The 26,394-nt window shown below is 41.1% G+C and overlaps 1 protein-coding gene across 4 annotated transcripts in view; it reads left to right on the forward strand.

The window, feature by feature from the left end:
- The window catches only part of igsf9bb (immunoglobulin superfamily, member 9Bb), a 157,507-nt gene that overhangs the window by 85,455 nt on the left and 45,658 nt on the right, over positions 1-26,394 (forward strand). For 3 of the 4 annotated variants that reach the window (XM_030437838.1, XM_030437840.1, XM_030437841.1), the window contains exons 6-12: positions 8,397-8,538; positions 15,265-15,410; positions 21,095-21,237; positions 21,463-21,603; positions 21,709-21,825; positions 22,367-22,517; positions 24,285-24,408. In XM_030437838.1, coding sequence (XP_030293698.1) covers positions 8,397-8,538; positions 15,265-15,410; positions 21,095-21,237; positions 21,463-21,603; positions 21,709-21,825; positions 22,367-22,517; positions 24,285-24,408 — 964 coding nt within the window. The remainder of the gene's footprint in view (positions 1-8,396; positions 8,539-15,264; positions 15,411-21,094; positions 21,238-21,462; positions 21,604-21,708; positions 21,826-22,366; positions 22,518-24,284; positions 24,409-26,394) is intronic. The other variant, XM_030437839.1, reaches the window with a different exon arrangement.

The following is a 26,394-nucleotide window of genomic DNA, read 5'->3' on the forward strand; positions in this document are numbered from 1 at the left end:
GATCTACTACATGGAATCCCAGTTTTGAACCATCTCAAGTCCCAGTGGTAAGGCGAGACACATCATCAGGGGAACAGACTTTGACATAACACCTGTGCTCTCCATCAAGTGAATGCCCGTCCATTCCCTCTTGTTTTACCTCGGTTTGTATCACTCCTTCCTCTTCACCTTCATTGCCTCCTCCATCAGTAGGCTTTTTTAAAATTTTGTAGCGTAGAGTTTCCACAGTTGCCTGGTCATAGTGACCTGGTAAACCAATGCCTCTTCCTGTTTTGGTTGCGCAATCACAGACTTCCTTTGTGCCATAATTCAACCTATGACCATCCCCAATGATAGATCGAATAGCATAGCAAAAGCAAGGTTTATAGGGAACCGATCTAAACGTGGATGGTGTCATTTTTTGACAATCAGTATTTTACATAAGTTAAAGTAAAGCAAATAAGTAGTTTATTTCAAGTTTAAAAAATTCAATATACACTTTTAAGACTAAGTGTCTTAAGTCATGTTAGCTGTTGTGTGAAACTGTAATTAGAACAGAAATGCTTGATTGTCCAAAAGCTAGATGGTAATACATCCAACCGACATTTACATAAAACTGCAATAACAATCTCATTGTGGAGGTAAAAAAAAAAAAAGGGGAAACCAAAAACGAACTAAAGTTCCCATGTTGCTCCACTAGCTTAGAGAGCAGGTTGCTAATTACCACTGAAATGGGAGCACCTTGACACACTGCATGCATCTCAGCAGGGAGACAGAGGAGCAGGGTTCAGCTCTTGGCTCACAAGGTAACAAAGAGTTTTGATATTTGTAATGGATTGTGCTGCTGATAGTCATAGTAAAGTATAATTGATGAGCTCAAGCAGCGCATCAGTTTGGGTTTTTCTTATGTGTGTAATTTGAAGCTATGTTATATTGGAAATTGATTCGATGATTGATGTGTGCTAATTGATCACAAATGCTACTGATAGAAGTTTACAAATTGTTCATTCACTTTTGATTAGGACACAGAATCTTGGTTCATTTTTTGAAAGTACACTGTAAAATATGTGTTAAACATATAAAAGTGTTTCATTTAGAGTTTGGTTTTAAAATAATACTTTGTATAATTTGTCCTTTGCTCTTTAAATTTCAACTTGATGACCAACCAGCCAACTGCTGAAAAAAATTAATAGAACCAAAAATTTTGATTGAGTTGTAATGAGTTGTCCTGTGCATCCTTTGAGTATTTCAGTACCAAGCCATTTTCGAGTTGGGCTGGAGATGGACAAACCTGAGTACTTCACATGTATGATGGTGAAAGTGGAATAAACAAGCAAACATAGTCAGTCTGGACCAAATGGTTGACCAGCCAAAAGACAAACCAGCATCGCTGACACTGTATTAATCATTATAAAGTGACATGTTAAAATGGGTTAAATCTACACATATCTTCTCCCTGCTAAACAGCCTTTCTGATAAATGCTAGTTATTTTCTCAAGCGTGCTAACACATCCATGTGAACACAACCAGCCGAGTAGAATTTTAATAGTGTATGATGCAGTAGTATGTTTTAGAGTGAGACCAGACAACACTGAAATTAGTTTGGGGACAGCTAACAGCGGCATGTTACAACAGGAACATTTAAGACTAGATGGAGCATGACAATTGTATTCATACATCTGAGCAGTTTATTATTTATAGAAGCCTGAAGAGAAAAAGAATCTGGGGATGGGATAGCTTTTTGCCTCCAGCTCTAAATGAAGTGTCAGCTTATGTAACTAAAACGATCCGTCTGTATCAGTCCATGCTCCACCACAAAATCAAGACACACTTAGCAAATGAATCATTTATTATCTACAATGTGCCACATCATGCACATGTCAGTGCACTAATTGTTTTCCCCAGAAATTGCAAGTAAACACAGTATCGGAGTCTGTGCAGCGACACTGAAGAGGATAAATGATAAAGCAGTAAGCATGGCATTCCAGGTCATCTGATTTAAAGAATGCTGCCCCAGATGAACACAGCTGAGCTGTCCCGACCTCATCTGAACTGAGGGAATAGATCTCTAACTGAAGTATTTTCACTGAGTTTTCACCAGATTGATCCCTGTGGGAATTCAACAAAGTAGCACAGACATTCTCACTTCATAATAAATTCCACTTGTTGTCGAGAAGAAGTTGGATACCAGAAAAAGGACTGAGCGAGACTGGACATTGAAAGCTAAAGAACGGATGTGAATTTTGGCAGCAATGACACGATTGGCTGATTTAATCGTGGCATACTGTAGATTATTTAACTGAAGGAGCAAACTTTCATAGTCAGCTGACTAAGAAGTGTGAGAGAGAGTAAGTGAGCAGTGTGAGAGAAATGTGAATGAGTGAACATAAAGATGGTCTTCCTGAATGAACATGTTCAGAGGGACGTCCATGTCTCTGAGAAGACGTATTTCAAATCTCGATGGTGATACTCTGACACTTTTACCCTTTACCCTTGTACCAGCACAAGGTCAACTTTGAAGGTTTGTCAGTGAAATTTCTAATCAATTGTGGGATTAAATGTCAACGTTTGGCACCAACATTCCTGTCCCTCGCTCAATCATTCATAATGAATTTTTATAATTTGTCAAAAACTTAGGGTTATGACTAAATACGCGCTAAACTGATGATATTCCCATCAGTCTCAGATACACTTTGCGTGTTTTGCTAATATTAATCCTCTACCACAATAAACTAAGACTCAACTCAACTTTATTTATAATGCACTTTAAACAGCCACAGCTGGGACAAAGTGCTGTACATAAATAAGAGATAGAATGTAAAACATAAGAAACATAAAAGACAATATAAAAACAATAGAACAATAAAAATGTTAAAACAATAAAAACCATAAAACACTAAAACAAGAGCAGAGTCTCATGCTGGGTTGAATGCCAAAGAATGAAAATGGGTTTTAAGATGAGTTGAAAAATGGACAGTGAGGGGGTTTGTCTGATGTGCAGCGGGAGGACGTTCAATAGTTTGGGACCGGCAGTAGAAAAAGCTCTATCCCCTCTGAGCTTCTGCTTAGACCTCGGTACCTCCAGGAGCAGCTGGTCAGCTGACCTGAGGCACCAGGCAGGAGCGTAGGGATGGAGCAGCTCAGAGAGGTAAGGCAGAGTGAGACCATTTAAAGATTTAAAAACAAATAAAAGAATCTTGAAATGAACTCTAAAGTGCACAGGTAGCCAGTGGAGGGATGCCAGAATGGGAGTAATGTGCTCCCTCTTACGTGCTCCGGTTAAGAGGCGAGCAGCAGAGTTTTGGACTAACTAGAGGTGAGGGTGGACTGGCTGGACTCATTACATTTTAAAAAGTTCAATGACATCCAGGCTTTAATGTCTTCAAGACATAACAGAAGTGGTTTCAGACAGAAGGCATCTTTCTTCTTCAGCGGGACATAATTCTGACTGTCGTCAGCGTAACAATGAAAAGAGATACCATGCTCTCTCAGGATGGATCCCAGGGCAAGCAGATATAGTGAGAAAAGCAGGGGCCCTAGAATTGAACCCTGTGGAACCCCATATGACAGTGGAGCAGAGCGGGACTCAGAGCCATCAAGGCTTACACATGTAGTTCTTCCTGCAAGATAGGATCTAAACCAATCCAGGGCGCTACCACAAATGCCCACTAGGTGCTGCAACTGAGACACTAAGGTATTGTGGCCCACAGTATCAAACGCCGCAGTTAGGTCCAGCAGGACAAGGATCGCATAGTCTCCAGAGTCAACCGCCAGGAGGATGTCATTGAACACTCTTAATAAAGCTGACTCCATACTATGCCCTGTTTTAAAACCAGACTGGAATTCCTCCAGGACATCATGCTCAACCAGGAAGGACTTCAACTGAGCATGGACAACTTTTTCGAGGATTTTTGAAATAAAAGGCAGCTTGGAGATAGGTCTATGATTGGCTAGCATACCACGATCAAGGCCAGGTTTATTAAGCAGGGGTTGCACCACAGCATGTTTAAAGCTTTGGGGGACAACACCAGAAGACAAACTGCCAGAACCGACTGCCCTATACTTGGGAAAACCTCTTTAAAAAAGTGAGGCGGGACAGTGTCACAGGGAGAGCTTGATGGCTTAATCTGGCCAACCACATATTCTAAAGCCATCAGAGACACAGGCTCAAACAAATCATACACAGCCGAGCAAGGAACAGGATCAGAGGGGTCAGATGCAGGAATAGCGATGAGAGCCCTTGCTGTAGCAACCTTATTAAGAAATGCAGGAAGCTATTGCACATTTCAGGGTATTCCTCTGTGCATGCAGGCTGAGGGGGATCAAGAACGGATTCAGTGTTTTTAAAAAACACACGTGGGTTGTGACAATTTGACTCAATAAGGTTTGACAGGTGCTCTCTTCTGGCCTCTTTGACAGTGTTCTGGTAGCAACGCCAGCAGTCCTTTAGGATTTGGTGAGAAACCTGCAGCTTGTCCTTCTTCCACCTGTGTTCAGCTTTGCCGCTCTCCTGTCTAGCTGCGCGAGTTCTCTCATGACAGTAAATATGGTATATATTCCTGCTAAACATTAGCTTTATAACACTGGCATTGTGAGCATTAGAGCATGTTGACATTAGAATTTTGCAGAGAAGGCCTGACGAAGCGGTGGACTTTTAGTGCTCCTTACGAGTGATGTCTGCACAGCAGCAGTAATGACAGCTAACATACTAACCAGGCAACAGCTGACTGGATTGAAACAGCTCTGTGACTATTTTTTTTGTTATTTTGATTCACTTATACACCCGAAAACCTCCTCCATCCTCCTCCACTCCTATGCATAGATAGAAAATGTCAAATTTGTTGTTTGGTTGCATCACTTTGCAAAAGGAAAAATTATAGTCTATTACATAACAGTTTTTTTAAGGTTTTATGAATGTTTTCGCCCGACCTTCATCTAAATATGAATATAATTTTTGCCAGCTTGCTCCCATCAGATCAATGTTACATAAAAGAATGTGCTGTAGTTTTTATGTTGGTTGTCAGTTGCTCGCATTCATTAGAGAACAGACAGTGAACATGTTTGTAGAGATCACATATTTCCCTACGACTGAGTACAAAGCCAGAGCTGAGCCAGAGCTCTTGTTTGACCCGTCCTGTATAATTTACGGGGGCGACGGATTAATAGAGGCCCTCCTGGAAAGCCACTGAGTTGCAGATCAGCTAAGAGACTACATTGCCAACAAATCTCCAGCACTCAGCTGGTTCCAAATAGGGCGGGTTGGCACACATGCACAAACACACACATATGCACACACACACCCACTCAAACACCAACAACACAGTCATCCAGCACATGCCTAGTGGTTGTCGGCTAAGAGGCTGGCAGATGGAAATGCTCTGCCTGTTAAAGGATCAGGCCGTGGGCTACAGATCAGAACTAACATATGGAACTAGCAGTTTTTAGATGCAACACTGGCTCAACTTAGCTGTATGTGTGTGTGTGTGTGTGTGTGTCCGTGTGTGTGTGTGCCACATTTTTTGTCTATCCTTTTCCATGATGTTATGGACATACTGGAAGAAATATGGAGATAAATGCATGGTGTGTTCATCCATTGTCAGAAGAAAGTGTTCCAGGGTAGCTTTTCCTGAGTGCTGTCTCGTAGGTGGATGTTTATGTTTGACAGTCTGCGTAATATTCAGAGACGAGGGTTGAGGCCCCCTAAGATGACAGAAATTGCCAGAGAGTGGGGTGAACTTCCTGACAAGGTGCTGCTCTGTTTCTACAGTTTCTGTCATCCTAATTGGAGCGGACAGTGCCGTTTGTACCATTTCTTGGAACTATACTGTACAAAAAGGATAGAACACACTCTAAGAGAACTCTGTGGACACTTAAGATTATTTGGTCATGTGAACGATGTATACAAATAAAACTGAAAAAGATGGCATTTGGGTGTCTGATAAAATATTTGTATCCATGGATTGATATAAAATAAGATTATACTGTATTGTACAGCAAAGGACACACTGAGTATCATTTCATTCATTTCATTGAAATTCTTTCATTAAAGAAGCAAAATCCTTATGGGTAAGTCTCACCTCCCAGAAGCCATCTTTACACGCCCTTTGGTAGTTTTTTCAGGCAAGAACCCTATCTGAATGAATGGAGAGAAAGCCATCATTTCCCTTATAAAGGTTGCTAAGAAAACTTAAACTGTATGTATAAAATAACCAGTCAAATCTGATAAAAACTTTGCCCCAAAGTGAGATTTAAAATGCTTAGTTCTCTCTGGGTAGACTTTCTGCTGTGCATGCAGCTCATCACACCAAAGCACTTGAACAAATACAAGTTTAAGGTCTTGTGTTTGAGTAACGTCACCGTATGTGGAAACAAAAGTGTTACAAATTTCACTTTAATTAAGACAGTTGAAATGAAATGTGTAAATAGGGCCTTACTGAATCTGACTTGGAAAATGAGTCAGAGTCAGATTGTACTAAATGCTGCACCAGGTATATTACTTAATTGAGCCTAGTTGTTAAATAAAAAACTTACTGTGCTTAGCTGTTCCCTCAAGTCAGTTTTCCTTCTGTCTCGCTTTTCTTCAGTAACTCCTAAGCCTCGACCTCAGAGGGCACCTCAGCCGTTTCTTCATTTCATAAATCTCTTTATCTGGTCAGCTAGGATTTTTTGGATGTAGGGCCGCAGGGATTGTGACCCATCCCACCTATCTTTAGCAAGCTTTTGAGTCTTTTTCATTTGTTTTTAAACCTTGGAGCCTCTTTGTAACCATCTAGTCAGTTCAAAGCTCGGAGAAAGATCTCCTTGTCATTCTGTCCATCGATACTTGCTTCCTCTCCGGCAGAATCTCACTGACATTTGTGGGGCAACTTCCTGTCCCTTGTCTTGCTCCTTCTCTAAGCTATACTGTGTCTGTCTGTCTGAATTCTGATATTCAGTTTGAAAGTATTTCCACACATTTCAAAGTCTTTGTCTTGTCATGCATGTAATTCCTGCACAAATACACACATTCAGAAGAGATCTTTCCAATGCAATGTTGCCCAGTCTTTAACAACAGTACTTATACTGTATGTCGTGTATCCTATTTTGGGTGCAATGCCACATTCACTCACACACTTAAGTGTTGAGTGGTGCTCTCATATAAATCCAAGCATTTAGTGTGTGCTAGTGTGTGAAAGTAGATGAAGATAGAAAAAAGGCTGTTTTTTGCTTCCAGACCAAACTCAGAATGGTTATAGACCCAGTTATGGTCACAGCTAGGAAATGACTGCAAATCAAGTATCATGGTATAAATATATCCAAGCGTGCAAGGAGGATGATCCATCTGTCGCAGCAAGGATCACTCAATAAGTTCTCATAATCCTTCACTGAGTGCAAAATGTTAAATCCGAGTGTGTCTACACAGTATGTGAACATGTCCATAAATATCCCACATGACCCCTACCCTGCAGGTTAACTAATTCTAGTGTTGTGTCTGTTGCGGGTGTGACGTGGTTGAGAGGGAAATTCCCACTGGAAGGGGCAATTATTATAGGATGTCCTTGATAACGCCACACTGACTTATGCTCCCTATGTGGACAGTAGAGTGAATGAGATCCTCGGGGTTTAATGCTGTGTACAGTAAAAGGGTCAGCAATTGTCTTGTATGTGCTGCATATTTTATGGATGTTTTCAAATAGTTTATGTTACCCCTCATTTCATCATCAACTATCCATTTCATAAAATAGATCTAGCACAAATGACTCAAACATAGGTTCATTTTTGAAACCCTTGTGTTTTAGATAAATGGCAGTAAATGTACCTTATAACCTTGCAACTTGTTTTTGGAAGTCTGACGTTTTCATTGTCAATAAACACATTGAAATCTGACATTTGAAATCATGGGGCTCGCTAATGTTCAGCGAGAGTGACAAAAATGGCTAACTGTGCTACAACTGTATAATTTAGAACTTGTGGAATGCTTTTTTTTGCCCATTAGCCACACCAGCTCCCGCAGTTAAAGCTTGAAACCCTGCCCCTTAATGCCTCAGCAGTAAGGGGCAGTACATTTCAACGGGCAACAGTGATCTGTTCATGTGTGTAGCCTCTGCTTGCCTCTGCTGACAAGCTGTTATGTTACAAGGCAGCTGTATTTTACAAAATCATCTAACAGTTATACAGAACTGCTCCCCACTGGAATACAAATTCAACTGATGATCATTAACTAAATATAACATTTTTCCCACGTTTATTTATAAGGCAAATTTGGATTATGAATAAAAAGGGAGAGCCATATTCTTACTTTGGAAATTTCAGGTTCCATATCTGCACTTGATGTACTTTGTAAATTTGGTTGTATCTGTATATCTCAATGTATTATATTGAGAGAGTCCTACTCAGTACATGCTTTCAAAGACTGTTTCTGTGTTTTTCTCTCCCAGGCCCACCGTTTATTATAACACCACCAGAGAACATTACAGTGAACATCTCGCAGGACGCCTTCTTCACCTGCCAGGCAGAGGCCTACCCTCGCAACCTAACCTACACCTGGTTCTGGGAGGAGGACAATGTCTTCTTCAAGAAGTAAAGTTATGATCGGGTTCATCATTGTGCACCATTATCACCTCATTTGTCTGTACCTACTGCTCACAATCCACTGTCCTGAGTTCTGTGTTGTGATGTTTTTGTGGTGGATGTTCACTGAAGAGAAATTATGCAACTTTAAAATGATGAACAAACTGGTACAGATGTCCTTGCGGTGATGATATGGCAAATTAAAGGTAAAGTGTCACAATGTCTGAACAAATTGTTAACATTTAGTAGCTAACAGGAGCACCTTGGTAGCCGAATGGTTACAGTGGACGACACATGGTCTCAACTATTGTTGGCGTTGTCCAGCTGGTGACCTTTGTTGCATGTCATACCTCGCTCTCTGTTTCCCATCTGCCTCCTCGCTATCCCTCATTTCCTTCACTATCAAATAACGGCAACACATGTCCACAATAATAATCTTAAAAATTCTGGATGGATGCTGAATGCACATTTACATACGTAAAGCAACATTAAAGCAGACAGCAGTGAGCAGTGGCAATACGCAATAAATGAACAGTCCAACTGAGACATCAGTAAGAGTTTTACTGATTTAAGTCATGTACTTGTTCTGCTCAGGGGCTCCCTTCGCTTCTCCTTTCCATTTCTTTCTCTGAACCGCTGATGCATGTAAAATATGTTATATTGTGGAGGGATAACACACAATAAAAAAAAAAAAATTAGAAAGAGTTGAGATGCTCAGCTTCAACATTCAAGTTTACTGACTTACTGACTCTCCATTGTGGTCACGTAGAGGAAGACAGCATAGAGCCATTTACCTACACAAGTGGTCTAGCAAGTTGTTGGTGTCATGTCTAACTGAGTGCAGAGTCACTTTTATTTAAAAGGCATGAGAGCAGTCAGGATCAAATTGAGTGAGATTTTTGTTCAACATGGCACACATTGGAATTAAACGCACCAGATGAATGTAAAAGCTTTATCTTGCAAGGCAGCTTGATTTGCTACATTGCATGTGATCGCAAGTCCATCTTGCCAGGCTTCAACCTATGTACTTGTGGCCTAACACACAATGGTTGGAACAGTCAGTGTCCTTCAAGTGTGCGGGTATGTTTCAGGTGTGACAACCAGAGGCTGTTTATTTGAAAACAACAATGGCAGCTCCTAAAGACTTTAACACAGATGCTGCTTTAGCATCAGTTATATCCAAGCAGGGTAGTATGCGTAACTCATCAAAAGAAGAGAACAGCACAGCACTAAAGCTCTTCTCCACATTAAAGATGTTTTCACTCTTTTCGGGACAAGTTTGATCACTCTAATACATGTGCAGCATATGATTGAGGGCCTCACAGGAAAACCCATGTTGTTAACATAGGATTTGTGATTGGTCTCATAATGCTATTTAACATTAATTTCCTTGAGTTAGGAGGTGGCGCTGACTATAATATTGTTAAATACACTTCTCACGTCAGATTGTTCTATAAAACATCGTTTTAGCCCCAACAGTGTGCTGTACGTGAACTTAAAAAACCCTTTTACAACCAAAGCAGTAATGAGACCAACACCCCCTCCAAACTCATCTATGCCAACTGCATGGATGAATAAATGAATATGATGCAAAAGGAAGAGTGTCCCCAACGACGGTCAATAATTAAGGCTTTAACGGAAAAATATGTTTTAAAATCCATGAGGAAGGCAGCCGATGAAGGAACTAAAAAACCCCCTGCTTCCTTCATGTCATTAATCTCTTCATCTCATATTTTACAAGCATGAAGCTCTTTTTGTACCTGTCGTGTCAAAATCTGAATAAAGTCATTAGTCTGAATGCTTGACGAGTCCACAGAAGTTTGATATTTCTTGTCCGAAAAGGGCTTTAAATTAAAATGTTTTTTAGAGAAGGTCAGTAGACAGACATCTCCATGTTATTACCTTTGAAGCAATAAAATTAATAACGGAAATTGTTTCACTAATTTTAGATGATGGATATCCAGAAATGTCAGTCAGTTGACACATCTCCCTGCGTTGCCACAAGCGATGACATTTCCACTACTGATGCTTGGAGGCTGTTTAGACAGAGGCAATGCACTTGTCCATTCAGCTTACCCATCAAGTGCCCCACAGCCACCAGAGCTTGAGTTAAGTTAGGTTTATGATGCATATTAACAATGTGTCCTATTACATCACTGCTGCTTCGATGCACTGTTTCTGAAGGAGAGAGAGTTGACAGGGATGAACCCAGCTCACACGTATATGTGCAGTAGAGCTGGACAAGAGGGGGGGTTTTTCTCTTTTTGCTGGGATTGCCACTTAATGCCAGATATTATTATTAAATTCAAACAGTATACTAATAGAACATGGTCCTTAGAGGATATACTGTAAGTTCCTTTAAACAAATGAGATATAAAGTTTAAAATAACACCCTCAACATGAACATTTTTCAGAAAAATTGGCCCTTCAGTAATGAATGTATTTTCTGTATGCTGTTGCTGCTCCCATATGATCGCTGTTTGTTACCTGATATTTTTGCCCGTTTTACAGGTTTTATTCATCTAATTCTTGTTACCCTAAGAGGTAACCTGGGAATATGGCTAAACATACTCAAAATATTTTTAAAGAGCATATTTTTGGTGTAAAGTACTTGAATAATATCACTTAAAAAATAAAGAACTGGATCTCTTTTGTGACGACATAGGGAACGTTTATCTAGAGAAGACAGTCAGATATCTGAAAGTTTCATCTCAAAGTCTGAACAGAGAGGCTGAAAAGAAACAAAGCCTCAAAAGCTAGGATGAAGCTACTGCTTTGGCTTTACATCCTGATCAACTGAGGGCTGATTCATCACCTCTCAGGTCTGCAGCATCGTAAAGGCATGGATGGGGTTCAGTAGCGTTGCATCGAGTCCAAATTCTTTTAAATTCCTTATCAAAGTTTTGTATGTTGTTTGTTAGGAATCGGATAAAGAAATCTCTTCTTTACCAGACAGATCTTACTGATGTTGACTGGTGTAGGGCTTTTACCACAAATTTAGTCACTGCCCTGTGACATTGAATAGCCTTATCCTGAATCATGTGCCCTTCTGCTGCAAAACAGGAACAGTTCAATTCAAATGAAAATTCAGTCATTATCTACCTACCCCCATGTCGATGGAATGTCAGGTGAAGTTTCAGGGTCCAAAAATAAATTTGTGGAGCTTCACAGCAAAACAGCATTCTCCTAAACTACTGTAGTAGAAGGGTATGGCTTTATCCAACTCTCCAGAAGACCCAGATGTTTGTGTACCTACTTCAGACGGTTTGCAAGCTTATACTTTTAGCTTAGAGGCTATAGAAACAAGGTGTAAAAAATCTATTAAAATAAGTTTGGCATCACTGGGCTTCTGGAGACCTGGATTATGTCGGACAAGTTATATGGAGTCTTTCTTTGTGTTTTTTTTTTTTCTGCTTATGATTTAACACAATTTAACAAGTCCTAACTTCCCCCTTCACTTTCCATTAGCATGGGGGTGAGTAGATAAGGACCACATTTTTGTTTTTGGGTAAGTTGTTCCTTCAAACACCAGGAATGTATGTATGTATGAATGTCCATTACAAAGGGTAAATAGCCTTTGTTATAACAACACTTTTTCTCACACTGAATATTGATCAGAAATCTAAAAGGGAAAAGGTAATGGCATCAGTGTCAAAATAAAAAATAATAACAATAATAAAATTGTATGCATTTCCAGCTGGGGGTCTGTGCTACAGCTGGAGAAGTTAAAACAACACAGTGGAAATGATATTGAAACTATTTAGTCATCCAGCAAATATCAGTCAAATAAATGGCAGAATTTTCCTGCATGCACATTTCACTTAACATTCCCTGTATGCGAAGTGGCAGTTGCACTGCTACAGATCACTGAATTGGACAGGTCACAGAATACGGCGTACCACCGGCAGGAGGCTGAGGTTGAGCACTCGTCCTTCTCAAGTTATCAAAAATAACACAGGTTCTTACTTTAAAATGATGGACGCTAGATGAATATTTAAGCAGAAACTTGTCGTTCCCTCATTTTGGTGACTACTCTCCTGCAAATATTGCACAAAGTCTGGGGTGGTATGAGGTACTTCCCTAGTCAGTGTATTACCTGCAGTAGATGACCGTCAGCTCTCCCCCTGTGTGGAGAAGAACACATACTCTAGCCTTCTTTTAGATGATTGGAATATGTCTTGCTGTCGGTACTGTTAGGCAGTACAATGCTCTGCTTCCCTGTCGGTGCCACAAGACATTAAAGTGACAGACTTTTGGTGAAACTCAAACAACAGTCACTATGTTACTTTTCAGGATAATTAATACAAGGGCTCAGTGATAAGAGTACACTGTGAGTACAGGGGTATAAAACCTGTTAGTATTAACCACAGAAAAGGTAAAACACAATACAGGAAAATGGCCAATGGCAGAGGGAAGCTATAATAAATTACAAGTGTCATCATCAGAAAAGCTAAGGATGAATAAGATCTGTTTCAGTTTCTTTTTTTTTCTTTAGAGTCTCCCACTGACACTGTAGACCAAGTAGATATTAGCATATTCTTGGAGCTGAGTAAATTTATTGTTGTTGCTTATCAGTCTCTGTGTGTGGAGGTGGTGAACACAAACAACTCCTGTCCTGTGTTGGTGAATCAGCTCACTACCGCGTATACTGGGAGACAAATGACACATGGCTCAAGCAATCAGTGATGGCTTCAAATTGTATTTCAATTTGCTCACAGAGACATGAGATAAGCCTGACAATAAATGGGGCTTGGCCCAGTTTGACCCATGGCCAGGGGCTTTGAGTTCTACGTCACCCTTAGCCTGAACCTCAGCTTCATGAGCTTTTCTTTCAGCAAAATGACGACAACAGCTTTGATATACTTTATGGTTATTTTTTACACAATGGGGTGTGAATGGTTCCAACATCTGTTTTCCCAATCACAGCAGCATTAACAGCTAATTGAAATGTTCTTTTAAACAGAAAATCTTTTCAAAATCCATAATCTTTTTTCCTTTCTTTTAAAGCCCTCGTATTGTTAGTTCTGTCTGCAGAAATACTGCTCCACAGAAAACAAAGAGTGAAAGTGGTAAAACAGCGGTGGCTATTAAACCTGTTGTCTCTGTCAGGGATGATGTCATTTCTCTCTCGCTTCTCTCCCAAGACTCACGTTTGCTCGTTGCACTCTTGCAGTCTGAAATGGGCAACGGAGGGAGCAAGGAGTGGGAATGCAAAATAACTGTTGCCTTGACTACTGCATGTGGCTAGTCACCAGTGAGCAGACCCAAATCTCAGGATAGGATTAAAACTCATCCCAGCTCCCAGTGATTGTAGTGCGACCTCTCCCATTTAACGTTGGCCTACTGATGCCGCTGTTTTGTGAAAGCTGCCTCTGGTTGGTGCGCATGTCATTAGGTTGGCTATGATACAAAGTTATAACTAAGTTTAAGTATCGCATAAGAAAAGGTTAATGAAAACCTTAAACTTCCTCTATTTTGCAAAAAATGTCTTTACACTCACTTGAGGTGATTTCTGACATAGTGAAAATGTACCTCACATGACTGATCAGTTCATCATCTCCACACTGCATGAAATATGGTCTGTACTGGCTGACATTACAACATGCAAAATTGAAACAAATCCTTTTCTTTTTGTTGACTTTAAAAAACATACTGCTAATAAAGAAAGTCAACAGAGCAGACAGACACAGGGAGCGAGAAGCAGAAAGAGGCTGGGCAAGTCAGTGTGTGTGCAGTAACAGGCCAGATTGTAGGTGTGTGTGTGTGTGGTACAATACAAAGTTGCTGAAGTACGCATTGTTTGGTAAAGCTCTTATGTTTTGATATAGTGCACCAGGTCAGTACATCCTAAAAATGTTGTTCTATGCCACTGACTCGATGTCATTAGTCAAAATGAACCAATCAACAGAAGCCACAAACTAAAACCCTCACTCTTTTTTAACCTATACTTGAGCGTAATTCTCAGAGACCCACACACATACATTACATGCACACACACCACATACACACCCCAGATCTCACAATAGTACCTTTTGGATGAGAAGGAAGGATTTGTGGAGTATGAATGTGCTGCTGAAAAATCTGAAGGCACTGTGCATGACACTAAGTCAAGCATGAACCAAGAGCTCTGTGATCCCCTTCTTCTGTTCTAACACAAAGCCTTCAATCTGGATGTAGAGCTTTTAAAAAAAATCTTAAAACCTCTGCTCTGTCTGGTCAAGTTATCATTGGTAGAGGTATCAATAAATCCATCAACTCACACTAGTATGTTTTAATTATTTTTGTGCTTTAGGGCAATATCTAAAACACAGGAGAAATAAATTTCCCTGTGTGTCCCAGCTACCTCAGAAGCCTGTAGACCTACAGTTCCTCCGCAACCAATCATTCTGCTGTGAATCATGAATCAAGCTGTGCGCAGAACATCATTTATATGAAAGTCAGAGCTGCACTTCAACTGGGATATGAGCACAAATGGCAAGAAAATGTGGCACTGGGCAAATGTACTGTCGTCATCTCCATAGAAGGCTTGCATCGTTCTTCAGTGACAGTACACATGTGCATCTGTCTATACATTTTCAGCCTCAGTGCAGAAGATTCATTCACGTTTGGTACATATGAGTGTTGTTTCGAGATGTGACATTTTCTGCACACTGATTTCATCCAGATGACACGATATCAGTTAAAACAGGCTGAGCTGACTGGTTTGTAATGTTTCCCTTCTCTTCATTCTAACAGTGACCTGAAGCGCAGAGTCAGTATTCTTATCGACGGTTCCCTCATCATTGCCCAGGTCAAGCCAGAGGATGCTGGGAAATACACCTGTGCTCCTAGCAACAGCCTGGGCCGTCCACCGACTGCCTCTGCCTACCTAACAGTGCAATGTGAGTGTCCTGTTTTTTTTCCTACAGTTTTCTTTTGTTGTTATGTGATAAACTTCTGTCCTGTGTGGGTTCCTCTTTATGCCCATTGGTTTGGGTCAAAGCCAAGGCCACCTCAGCACTGTACTGTTAATACATAATTCCAATGGGCTGAAAGTTAAAGCAAAGACACGTGGCAAAGCATGAAGAGACAGAGGTGCTCTTCAGCGCAAGAACATAGAGAAACAGAAGAACAAAACTTGTGCAATTTCTCTGTAACGTGAAATATTAATAACTAAATAAAACAACAATCAGACCAAATGTTTAGGTAATGTTAACCCCCAAGTTTGTTCTGCTTTATCTCTGTGTGGATATGGTTTTTGATCAACTTTTATCAGAATCTTATGTGCCCTGGTGTTGAACCGCTTTTGTTAAAAGTGGCCGCTAGAATTCACAAAAACTGAAAGTTTCTTGAAGTCACTTTAAGTACATTTGCTATGAGATACCTTCAGACTTTCACTCAATTCTATGAGTGACTTTCACTTTTACTTAAGTCATATTTTTTAAACAAGATCTTTACTTTTTAGAAGTATCACTTTTTTTTGGACAATACTGACCTACTAAGACCATCGATATTAACATACTATTTATGCTGCTATGTTGTGTTGTCATTGGAGAGTTTGTGTTTCTGGCACAACTTCACCTGCTTTCAAGGTGCATGTAGATGGAAAAGTCTGAAAAGGTCAAAAAGCTCCAGCAACACTTGAAGCGCGTTAAACAATTTTGTAATCAGACCATTGCTTTTAGGCTTGAAATGCGGCAGTTTGATAATAAAGTTGTTCTATAGACTACAAGTGTTGCGGGTGCTTTATGACCTCATCGGTTTTGTAATTAGATACACAAATATCATTGCAGTTGTAAAAATGCATGTTAATATATAGTGCTGTGAAAAGACTATTTGCCCCCTTACAGATTTCTTTTGTTTGTGCTTTTTTGTCACACTTAAATGTTTCAGATCATCTAAGAAATTTTAATATAAAACAAAAATAACCTCAGAAAAAGCTATCCAAACCAACCTGACCCTATGTGAAAAAGTAATTGGCCTCCCTTGTTAAATCATGAATTAATTGTGATTTACCACATGTTTTGGAAAGCTGAGTCCAATTTCACTAGCTCCACCCAGGCCTGATTACTGCCAGACCTGTGGAATCATGAAATCACTTAAATACAACCTCTCTGATAACATGAAGTAAGCTGAAATATCTCAAAAAGCAACACATCATGCCCCGATCTAAATAAATTCAAGAACAGATGAGAAGCAGATCTATCAGTCTGAAAAGGGTTACAAAGGCTTTTCTAAAGCTTTGGGACTCCAGCGAACCCCAGGGAGAGCCATTATCCACAAATGGAGAAAACATGGAACAGTGGTGAACCTTCCCAGGAGTGGCCAGCCAACCAAAATTACTCCAAGAGCACACTGACAACTCATTCAGGAGGTCGCAAAAGAAGACTGAACAACATCTAATGCACTGCAGGCCTCACTTGAGTGACTCAACAATATGAAGAAGACTGGGTGAAAATGACATTTTTGGGAGAGTTCAAAGGCGAAAACCACTGCTGACCAAAAAGAACACAAAGGCCTGTCTCACACTTACCATAAAACATCTTGATGATCCCCAAGACTTTTGGGAAACCATTCTGTGGACTGACAGGACAAAAGTGGAACCCTTTGGAAGGTGTGCATCCCATTACATCTGGCACAAAACTACCACAGCATTTCAGAAAAAGAACATCATACTGACAGTCAAACATAGTGGTGGTGGTGTGATAGTCTGGGGCTGCCTTGCTGCTTCAGTACCTGGACGACTTGCCGCAATTGATGGAACCGATTTGTGTCATTTATCAGCCTCCTGTGGTGATGATGCTTCAATAAGCACACCAGAAGAAAAAACAAACTGTGTCATGACACGTCTCAGAGCCGGAGTGGATTAATACATTTGATAAAATCATGTATCTGTTCTGCGAGATGAGCAAATTAATACATCAAAACACTTTCTTTTATGGATTGGCCTTTAGAATTTGGCTGAAAATGTATTTTGAGAAAACGATTTGTATCTTAATTAACAAGTGTTTAAGTGTTCGGCACTCCGGAGAGAACATTAGCATGATTTGGTGCAGCCTCCCAAGCCTGGCCACTGGAGTCGTATACAAAACTTCCATCAAATATTAAATAGTTAGACTTCAAAATAAACTATGACAGCTCCAATAATAACTGCGAAAAAAACTGAGAGGCTTCTGCTGAAGAAAGTGAGACATACTCTAACATTTAACACTTACTAATGTGCTGTTTTGGTACATGTGCTCTCTACATCACTGCATGACTGTCCTGACAAATTGCAGCTGTAATGGAGTAGTAGCTCAGCAGTATGATGTGTGAGATGACTAATCCCTATTTGTGTACTATGTTTAGAAGGGACCCCAGTGCTAAACAAAGGCTTATGGAAGTTTCCGGTCTGTAGCAGGAGTGTCAAATCTGACTCTGCTGTAGAGCTGCATGTCCAGAAACCATCTTATTTAGGTGGAAAATGCACTCAGTCCCTTCCATCCTCTGCACTGTGGAATCGATTTGGACACTCCACTAGTCCCCGGGCTAACACTGTTCCACCTCCCAGCCAAACACCTAATCCCACCAAACACCCATTTGCTTTCTCAAATACACTTTTCTATTTTGCATATGTTTACTTTCTCCCTCCTGCCTCCTCCCTCTCCCCTGCCTCTCCCTTCTCTCTCTCGCCTCATTTCTCATTTGCACCCATTTATGTATATATATTCATATGCACACCAACACATCTCTCCCTCCCTCTGTCTTCATCATGGGTTGCCGCCTCCCTATTCTCTCCTCCCGTAAAACACTCACTGGGTCCATCAGTCACTCGGAGCTCTAGGAAGACGACGCCTGGTGAATTTGTCACTTCGCAGAAGCATCTGGCTCTCTTTCGGAGCAGACAGGCGGAGGCAGGACGAGTTCTGAGATTTTAGCTGCGGCGACCGGCCACTGGCAGTAGTCAAGGCAACAGACATTTTGCATTCCCTCGCGCTCCTGCCTCCTTTGATGGCTGTACATTAGATTGTGGTGTGTGTGTGTTTGTGTGTGTGTCTGTATGAGCGTGCGTGTGCATGTGTGACGAGCAGAGGCAGGCAACACCAGTTGTGAGAGGGAGGGAGAAGTGAGAGGGGGGATTACATCATCGCTTTAAGACCAGGGACTTTTCTCTGTCAGACTGCAGAGGGCTCTCTCTCTCTCTCTCTCTCTCTCTGTCTGTCTCTCTGTCTTTCTATCCTTTTCTTTCCTCTTATTCTCATCTGTTCCTTTTGTTCCCTCTTCCCACTTATCTCTTTCTCTCAATCCTCGACATTCGCTCTTCTCCATTTGTTTCATGTCCTTTCTCTCTCCTCTGCCTCATTCTGTTTAAATCTCTCTCCCACAGTCTCCTTTCTGTCTGTCCTCCCTCTGTCTTTCTCCCTGAAAAGCCTGCCAGTGAATAACTTCCCTAAAGCATTTTGCAGTGGGAACCAGCGTGTTGTGAGCGATAGCGCTGTCTGAGGGCTATATTTAGAAAGTTGGCTGATATTCTTGTCTGTGGTGCTGGTGGCTCTCCTCTGGGCTTTTTGTGGCACAGCGCCGCCGGGCTGGCGGTTAGGACTTCGGAGGGCATTGGTTGTAGTACAAAGTTGTTCTAGCAACAGTGCGGTCAATCGATCTCTCCCTGTAGGTCAATCCAACTACCACATCATGTCACGCACTCATTCGCTCACTCATTCACTGTCTCACGCTCTCATCTCGTCTCATCCCCCCTTTGTGATGCCAGGTGATTGCCTTTCGCTGTCTTTTCCCAGCCTGATTGTGTTCTCACTCACACCGCCTCATCCTTCTCTCTCCTCCACCAGCTCCTCTCTACCTTACGTCATCCAGTCACATCTCTCTCTCTCTCTCTCTCTCACCTGTTCTCATTCCCACGCTTGGGCTCAGCCTTGCTCGCCCTTCCTCCATTGCTCTGCTGATAGCGCCCACCCCTCCTCCTCCTCCTCTTCCTCTCCCTCACACCATTTCTCCTTCTTATCACCCTATGCCTACTTTGAAGCTCTCCTCCTTGACCTCATTTAAGCACCATGCTGCTCTCTCCCCTCCTCAGAATCAGGATTTAGGAAGGAGAACTTTGAGAACCCCTTCTCCCTTCCCTTCCCTGCTCTTTGCCCCCCTTTTCCACCAGATGGACTTCCTTTTCTTCTTGCCCTAAGGGAATAGCCAGATGATATCAGATCCCACTTATTTAAGACTTATAAGATGTTGGTGAAAACATATAAAGGGTAGCCATTACTGGGGAGCCAATATAGTAATGAAACATATCAGAGCTGATCTGATTGGAATGATGGAGAAGAGGCAGGTCAGGTTTAGTGTGATGTAATCAAGTTGTTTTATGTATTGTCTATAACTAAATGTACTTTTCATGGTATGAAAACAACAGGATATACAGTAACAAACATGTTTAAGTGATGGACCATCATGGAGTAGTAAATAGCATAACTCTCTATGTGGGGACACACTGATTTTGTAAAAAAAAAAAAAAAAAAAAAAAAAACATACATGGACATAATAGTTGCATAAAACCCTTGTGGTCCTTGGGTGCTACATTAAAAGCGACTACGGTATGTGTTTAGAGAGGTGGTTCCTCCAAAAATTAAAATTCTGAATTGTCTACTCACCCACATGCCGATGTCAAGTCGGGTAAAACACAACAAAATCAGTCTTGCAGCATTCTCAGAAACAACTGAAGTAGCTTGGGACTTTTAAAATGACAAACAAAGAACACAAGATAAAAAAATGGCTCCATACAGTTCCAGAGTAATCCAAGTCTCTGGAAGCCCACAAGATAGTACATTCATTTGAAAAGACATTATTTCCCCCCTTTTTATATGCTGTTATCATCACTGTAGTTGTAAAGCTAAAAGTGTTAGTGCACGCTCATCCAAGGTGGGTGCGCAAGCTCGAGCGCACATCGAGGGTGTAAATAAAACCTTTTTAAAATGAACTTTGGAGCTCTAGGCTTCCGGGGACTTGTATTACTCAGGATGTTGGGGCTATGGGGCTGTTTTTTGCGTTTTAAAGCGACCCCTCTACCGAATTTGTTCAGAAGAATCTGCACCATTTTTTGTATGTTTTGCGGACTACTACACTTCACGTGACTTTCCAACAGAATGGCGGTGAATAAATACTGACTGAATGTTTCGGGGGGATTAGCTTTTCACCAAGTATGACCTGTTCTGAGCAGGCAGGTGTTGGACTGCTCAAGATGCACTTCAGATTACTGTTTTAATAGCTCCGTCCTGCTGCACCAGTTTTAGGTACTTACTTTGATCAAGACATTACAAGCAAAAAAAGTTTATTTTATTACATGCTCTCCCTGTTTTTAAAACCCACAGAATATTGCAGAAAACCTTCTTATTATACCATTCTGGGAGAAATTGGGGCCGTTTTAAGCACAGTATGATAGTGTAGTGTAATTTATCATTTAAAAGGAGACCACTTCAAAGAGACTGTGAGTTTGCAGTCTTCTCTACACAGCTATCACAATCACCAGGCAACAGGTTTACTGGGCTACCATGAAATGTTTCAACACTCAGTTTTCTCTCTCCGTGTTTTTCATCAGATCCTGCCCGCGTGGTAAATATGCCATCAGTCATCTACGTGGCCATTAGTCTGCCAGGCTTCATCCGCTGTCCTGTAGATGCCAACCCCCCTGTAACTCTGGTTAAGTGGAAGAAAGATGGCCTCCCTCTCCGGATAGATAAGGTGAGCTGGTGTGCAGCTTCGGTTCCGCTCACTTTACCTCAGGGTGGAAACGACTGCGTCATTTCTTTTACACCTCATTCTGTTGTTTTTCAGCCTGTTTCTTTGTCATTCATTTGGGTGAAAAGATTCAGTTACCCTAGGTTCCTGATAGGAACCATTTGATATTGTCGGTTTATAGCAAAACATTACTTTTTCCGACGAACAATCCATGACGTCCATCCACAGTACCCTGGTTGGAGCCAAATGGAAGACGGGAGCATCCGTGTTGCAGAGGTGACAGAGGACTCTCTCGGCACCTATTCCTGCATGCCTTACAATGCCCTGGGTTCCATGGGATGGTCCCCTCCCGCTCCCCTGGTGCTAAAGGTACTCCCACACTCACTGTGCATTTAAATTAGCCCAAAATAGCACAACAGCTGCTGAGGCATCCAGGAAGCCTCAGCAGCTCATGGCTGTTTTCACACTCTGCAGGACCCACCCAAATTCTCAGTGGTTCCTGGAGGGGAGTATCGGCAGGAGGCTGGGAGAGAACTTGTCATCCCCTGTGAGGCGGACGGAGACCCCTTTCCCAACATCACATGGAGGAAGGTAAGACACACCCCTGTGTGTAATTTAGCTGCCACGTTTTCTGTGTAAGGCTGTGATTTATTCATTACCTCATGTTGTTAAATGTTTTCCATTGAGAAATCTTCATCTCTAAATCCTATGTCTGTAGTGGGTGCTCAGATTCTTCATTACTCCAACAACTGTGTGTCATTTTAGTGATTTTAATCACATTTTAATGATGCCTATAAAATATGTAATCAAGGGAACATATTAGATTCTCTCAATTGTTTGTTTAATTGTTAGGCATGTTTAATCATGCCCATTGACTGTTGTGTGTGATTAGCTATTGTTTTTGTCTCCCACTTATAAAAAATCATAATTCATCATTCTGTGTGATTTGATGTCAGATGCCAAAAGTAATATTACTGTTGTAGATGAGAGCTGGTAAACTGTCCATACTGTATGTGTGGCCTGTTAGTCTTTGAAAAGCTGTGAAGTTTGAATTGCATGTCCCAACCAATGGTGTGCCTCTCTCTGCCTCTCTCTCATTGGCTGACTGTCTTCATGGCTGGCTGGACTGCAGGTAGGGAAGCCCAGTAAAAGCAAGCACAATGTTCTGCCTCGAGGCAGCTTACAGTTCAAGTCACTCACAAAGGAGGACCACGGGGAGTGGGAGTGTGTCGCCACCAACGTTGCCACGAGCATCACTGCCAGCACGCACGTCCAAGTCATAGGTACCCGACATGTACACGAACACATACGTGCAAATATAGAAACCTACATTAATACATACACCAATCAGCTACAATATTGAAAGGACTGAGAGGTGAAGCAAGTAATTGATCGTGTTGTTACAGTGTAATGTTGTGCTGGGAAACTTCGGGTTCTGGCATTTATGTAAGCAAGAGAAGTGTGGAACTTAGGCAGCGCTATCATGAGAAGAATTAACAAATACAATACTATAATTAATCAAAAACACAGTTGGTCAAAAAGTCTGAGACCACTTTAAAACACCGACATCCCACTTCAGCCCTGAATGTAGCACCACCCTCTCTACTGCAAATGACCAATTCAACAATCCAGGTTTATGTTGTGGCTGATCAGCCTCAATTCCATCAGCTTCCCTTTGACCCATGTAGTAACTGATGGTTTACCAAGCTCTGCCATTCAAGCTTTTCCACTTTTCAGTCGTTTTGGGACAGATGTTATCAGCTGTTGCCGAATCGCCAATTAGCGGCGCTGCTCAGTGATGTTTTTTCTTGATTAACAAAGTTGAGGCTCCAAGAGGAAACCTGTTTGGAACAGATGCTTACCTGTGTAGTAACACAGGCGACAGGATTGGTAGTGCTCTTGGTTTTACTGTGGCACCTGTCTACTCTTCACAGTTCAGACACCACGCTGCAAGAGTAAAACATGATCTTGTTCTAGCATTAATAATAAAATGCTGAAATATTTGTAAGTGTTTATGCTTTATTGTAGAGAGTTAGACCCAAAAGACTTCACAAGGTAACTGCAGGTGAAGGTGGGGAGAGACTCAGACCGAGTCTGCTGGAAGGAGGAGGAGAGGCTGCTCACGGTGGCGCCAGCGTAGCGAGTAAAGACTCCGGTGAGCACAGGGCAAGGCTGTTGGCTGCAGAGTTGTGGAGAGCTGGGTTGATGGAAGTGGAGCCACTGGTAGCAGGAATGCTGGTGAACACAGGAGGTGGAACAGAGAAATATTAGATCTCATGGAGAAAACACCAAAACATAAGTAATGTCACTAGAAGGCGATATAACAGGAGCCATGTACCGTGTTCTTAGTGACTAAATAATCATGCAGTACGTAGCGTGAAGAGCAGAAGACCACCAACCTGCTGCAGGTGCGTCTGTGTCAGCAGCTCTGGTGAACGGAAAGCTCAGTCCAGGCTCTCAGTGCACCTCTGCAGGCGAAACAGAAAGCAAACACCAAAACACAAAATATCCAAAACAGAATTGTGACAGAATGTGACAGAAAGCCTCTGTTAAATGTCCTCACTGCCCTGTTGTCCGTCTTGGTCCTTGCTGAGCACTGCACTTTCTCTTTAGATATGAGCCAGTCAAATAAGAGCACGGATTGAACTAGCTCCCGATGGTTTCCTGTTGCTTTGACTTCAAGACAGTATAACTGGCAATGAGGAAAACTGCACATTAAGAATTTTGGAAGAAAAATGGTTCTGAGCACTTTTACTTTTACTTACATTAATTAATTGTGTTTGGCAGGTAACACCTACACAAAAAAATTATATTGGGCTCCATTTTTCAAGATTAAATTATTCACGTAGCCTAAAAGGTTTCTTGCTTTTCTGTTTTTTCAGTCATTGTTGTTTTTTATTGGGTTGCTGGCTGTTTAAAACACATTAGCGGGTCCAGCTCACACTAAATATATTGGACAGGTGAAATGAATGTACTGTATCACAGCAAGTCTACACAGTGACTCATGTGCCCTTTTAACAACACCTTTCTCACTGCCTCTCTCCCTGCAGGCACAAGCCCCCACGCCCCCACCAGTGTCCATGTGGCGGCATCCTCCACCTGGGCCAACGTGTCCTGGGAGGCGGCCTATGACGGAGGCTTCCCACAGACATTCTCAGTCTGGTACGGCCATGTGTGAGTCATTCCTGCATGCTTTGCTTCCTGCTTTTTTCTTCTTCCGATACTTCCTCTGTTGTTCTAAAAAATGTCTTTTCCAGGGTTGTGTTCAGAACAGTTGTGAAAACGTAGCGATGGAAATGCATGGAGATCCAGTGTGAGTGCGTTTTCATCTCTAATCTTGGTATTAATGGAGGAACGGATAAAAACAGTTGCAACTAAACTGAACATGACCCAAAGTTGTCTGTCCTGCTGCTGCTGCTGCTGCTGCTTTGCCGCTGCTTGACTGTGTAAAAGGCCTGAGTTTAATGTCTCCTTTATTTAATTTCTTGGGGTTTTAGCCATGTGCACAGCACAGTGTAATCTTAATAATACTGTAGTTTTGTTCACTTGTTAATATGTGAAAAATGTGTAGAATATATTGTATATTATAGGTGTAGGTGTTTCTACATCAAGTGTAGAAAAATCCAGGTCTACAAACAAGCCATCTGCATTGTGGCTGATAGGTGTGTAAGCAAAATGGCTCAACAAAAAGCCCATACCCATTCTGAATATTGATATATAACGGTTTCAATTCTCATTTTCTGCAGTATCGAAACACAGGGTCAGGCTATGCTTTCTCTCTCAGACAACAAGTTAACAGATCCACTGCTACTGTGCCCATATAGACTGGCCTCCCCGTACTCTTCTGACGGTGGACAGAATTGAATTAACTGAACTTTTATATAAAAAATCAAAGTTTTATGCTGCAGCTAATCCAGTAAATAATCATGCAAAACATTTTCAATACATGCAAGTGTTGCAGTGTCTTGCAGACTGTGTACATTTCTTTGTTCAGCTGGTTCTTTAACTGTGGCATTACATTTGTTCCTTCTTTTAGCAGAAATGCTGCTTTCTTTGTTGTTATCTGTTTTATTTCACATGTAGGCGACACAATTAAGGTAATATCATTGTCATGCATCTAAGTGACCCTGTTAGTGAATTAAAGTATCGACTACAGTTGGGTTTTACTCTTAACAGTCAAGCTCAAGCTCTCTTCTGAACTTAAAACTACCATGAGGAGCTTCTAACTGGTTATGGAACGGTTTCAATTTAAAACTAATACCTCTAAATTACCTACATAAGCCAAAAAAAGCCATGGTCAACGAAAATATGAAAGTTACTTATGGCTACTTGAAGCTTCTTAACATGCAGCACCACTGCATGAGCACATGCAAACATTAAAATGAAAAAAGAAAAAGAGCTTCAACATTCTGCTGTGCTGCTCATATCCAAACTTAATATTACGGTATATGAGGTGCTTAATTAGGTATGGTTGTACAGCACAATAGTATAGGCCACTCCACACAAAGTGATGAATAATCATCCTTACATATTTAAATCATTACTCATCAGTTTTGATACACTGTAAGTCAGTAGTATAAGCACTGGAAACAATGGACACAGTTCACGAGAAACTAACCTGCTTGGCTCTGTGTTGCATTTCCTGTTGTGTGTGACCAGCTCTGATCTCAAGGGTGTTATGGATTGTTTCATAGCAGGAAAGGAGACTATTTACAGCATTAAACACCATCCTGCAGAAAATATATTTTTAAGAAAACAATATTACTGTTGAACCAATCCTTAGGTACAACTATAAACAGCCCAACTTTTTGTTTTATTATAACTCATCATGCTTTATTAAAACAGTGAGGGGCCTGCAGAGCAGCATATATATATATATATATATATATATATATATATATATATATATATATATATATATATATATATATATATAAAAATAAAAAAAATCAGACAGCAGCTTTAATTAATGATACAATGACAGAAAACATCAGTGAGTGGTGTGAGCAGAGCAGCCTTGGCATGCATCCATCTCAGATGGTTTGTGCCTCCAAAGTGCTGCTATTGGTTTAAAAGTGCTTTTAAATGTCTGCGTTTTGTTCATGCTGTGGATGTGGAGTAGCTTTCTAAATCCTGTCCATTGTATTGATTTTTAAAAAA

This window comes from Sparus aurata, chromosome 13, assembly GCF_900880675.1.
Source record: "Sparus aurata chromosome 13, fSpaAur1.1, whole genome shotgun sequence".
Classification (NCBI taxonomy): Eukaryota; Metazoa; Chordata; class Actinopteri; order Spariformes; family Sparidae; genus Sparus; species Sparus aurata.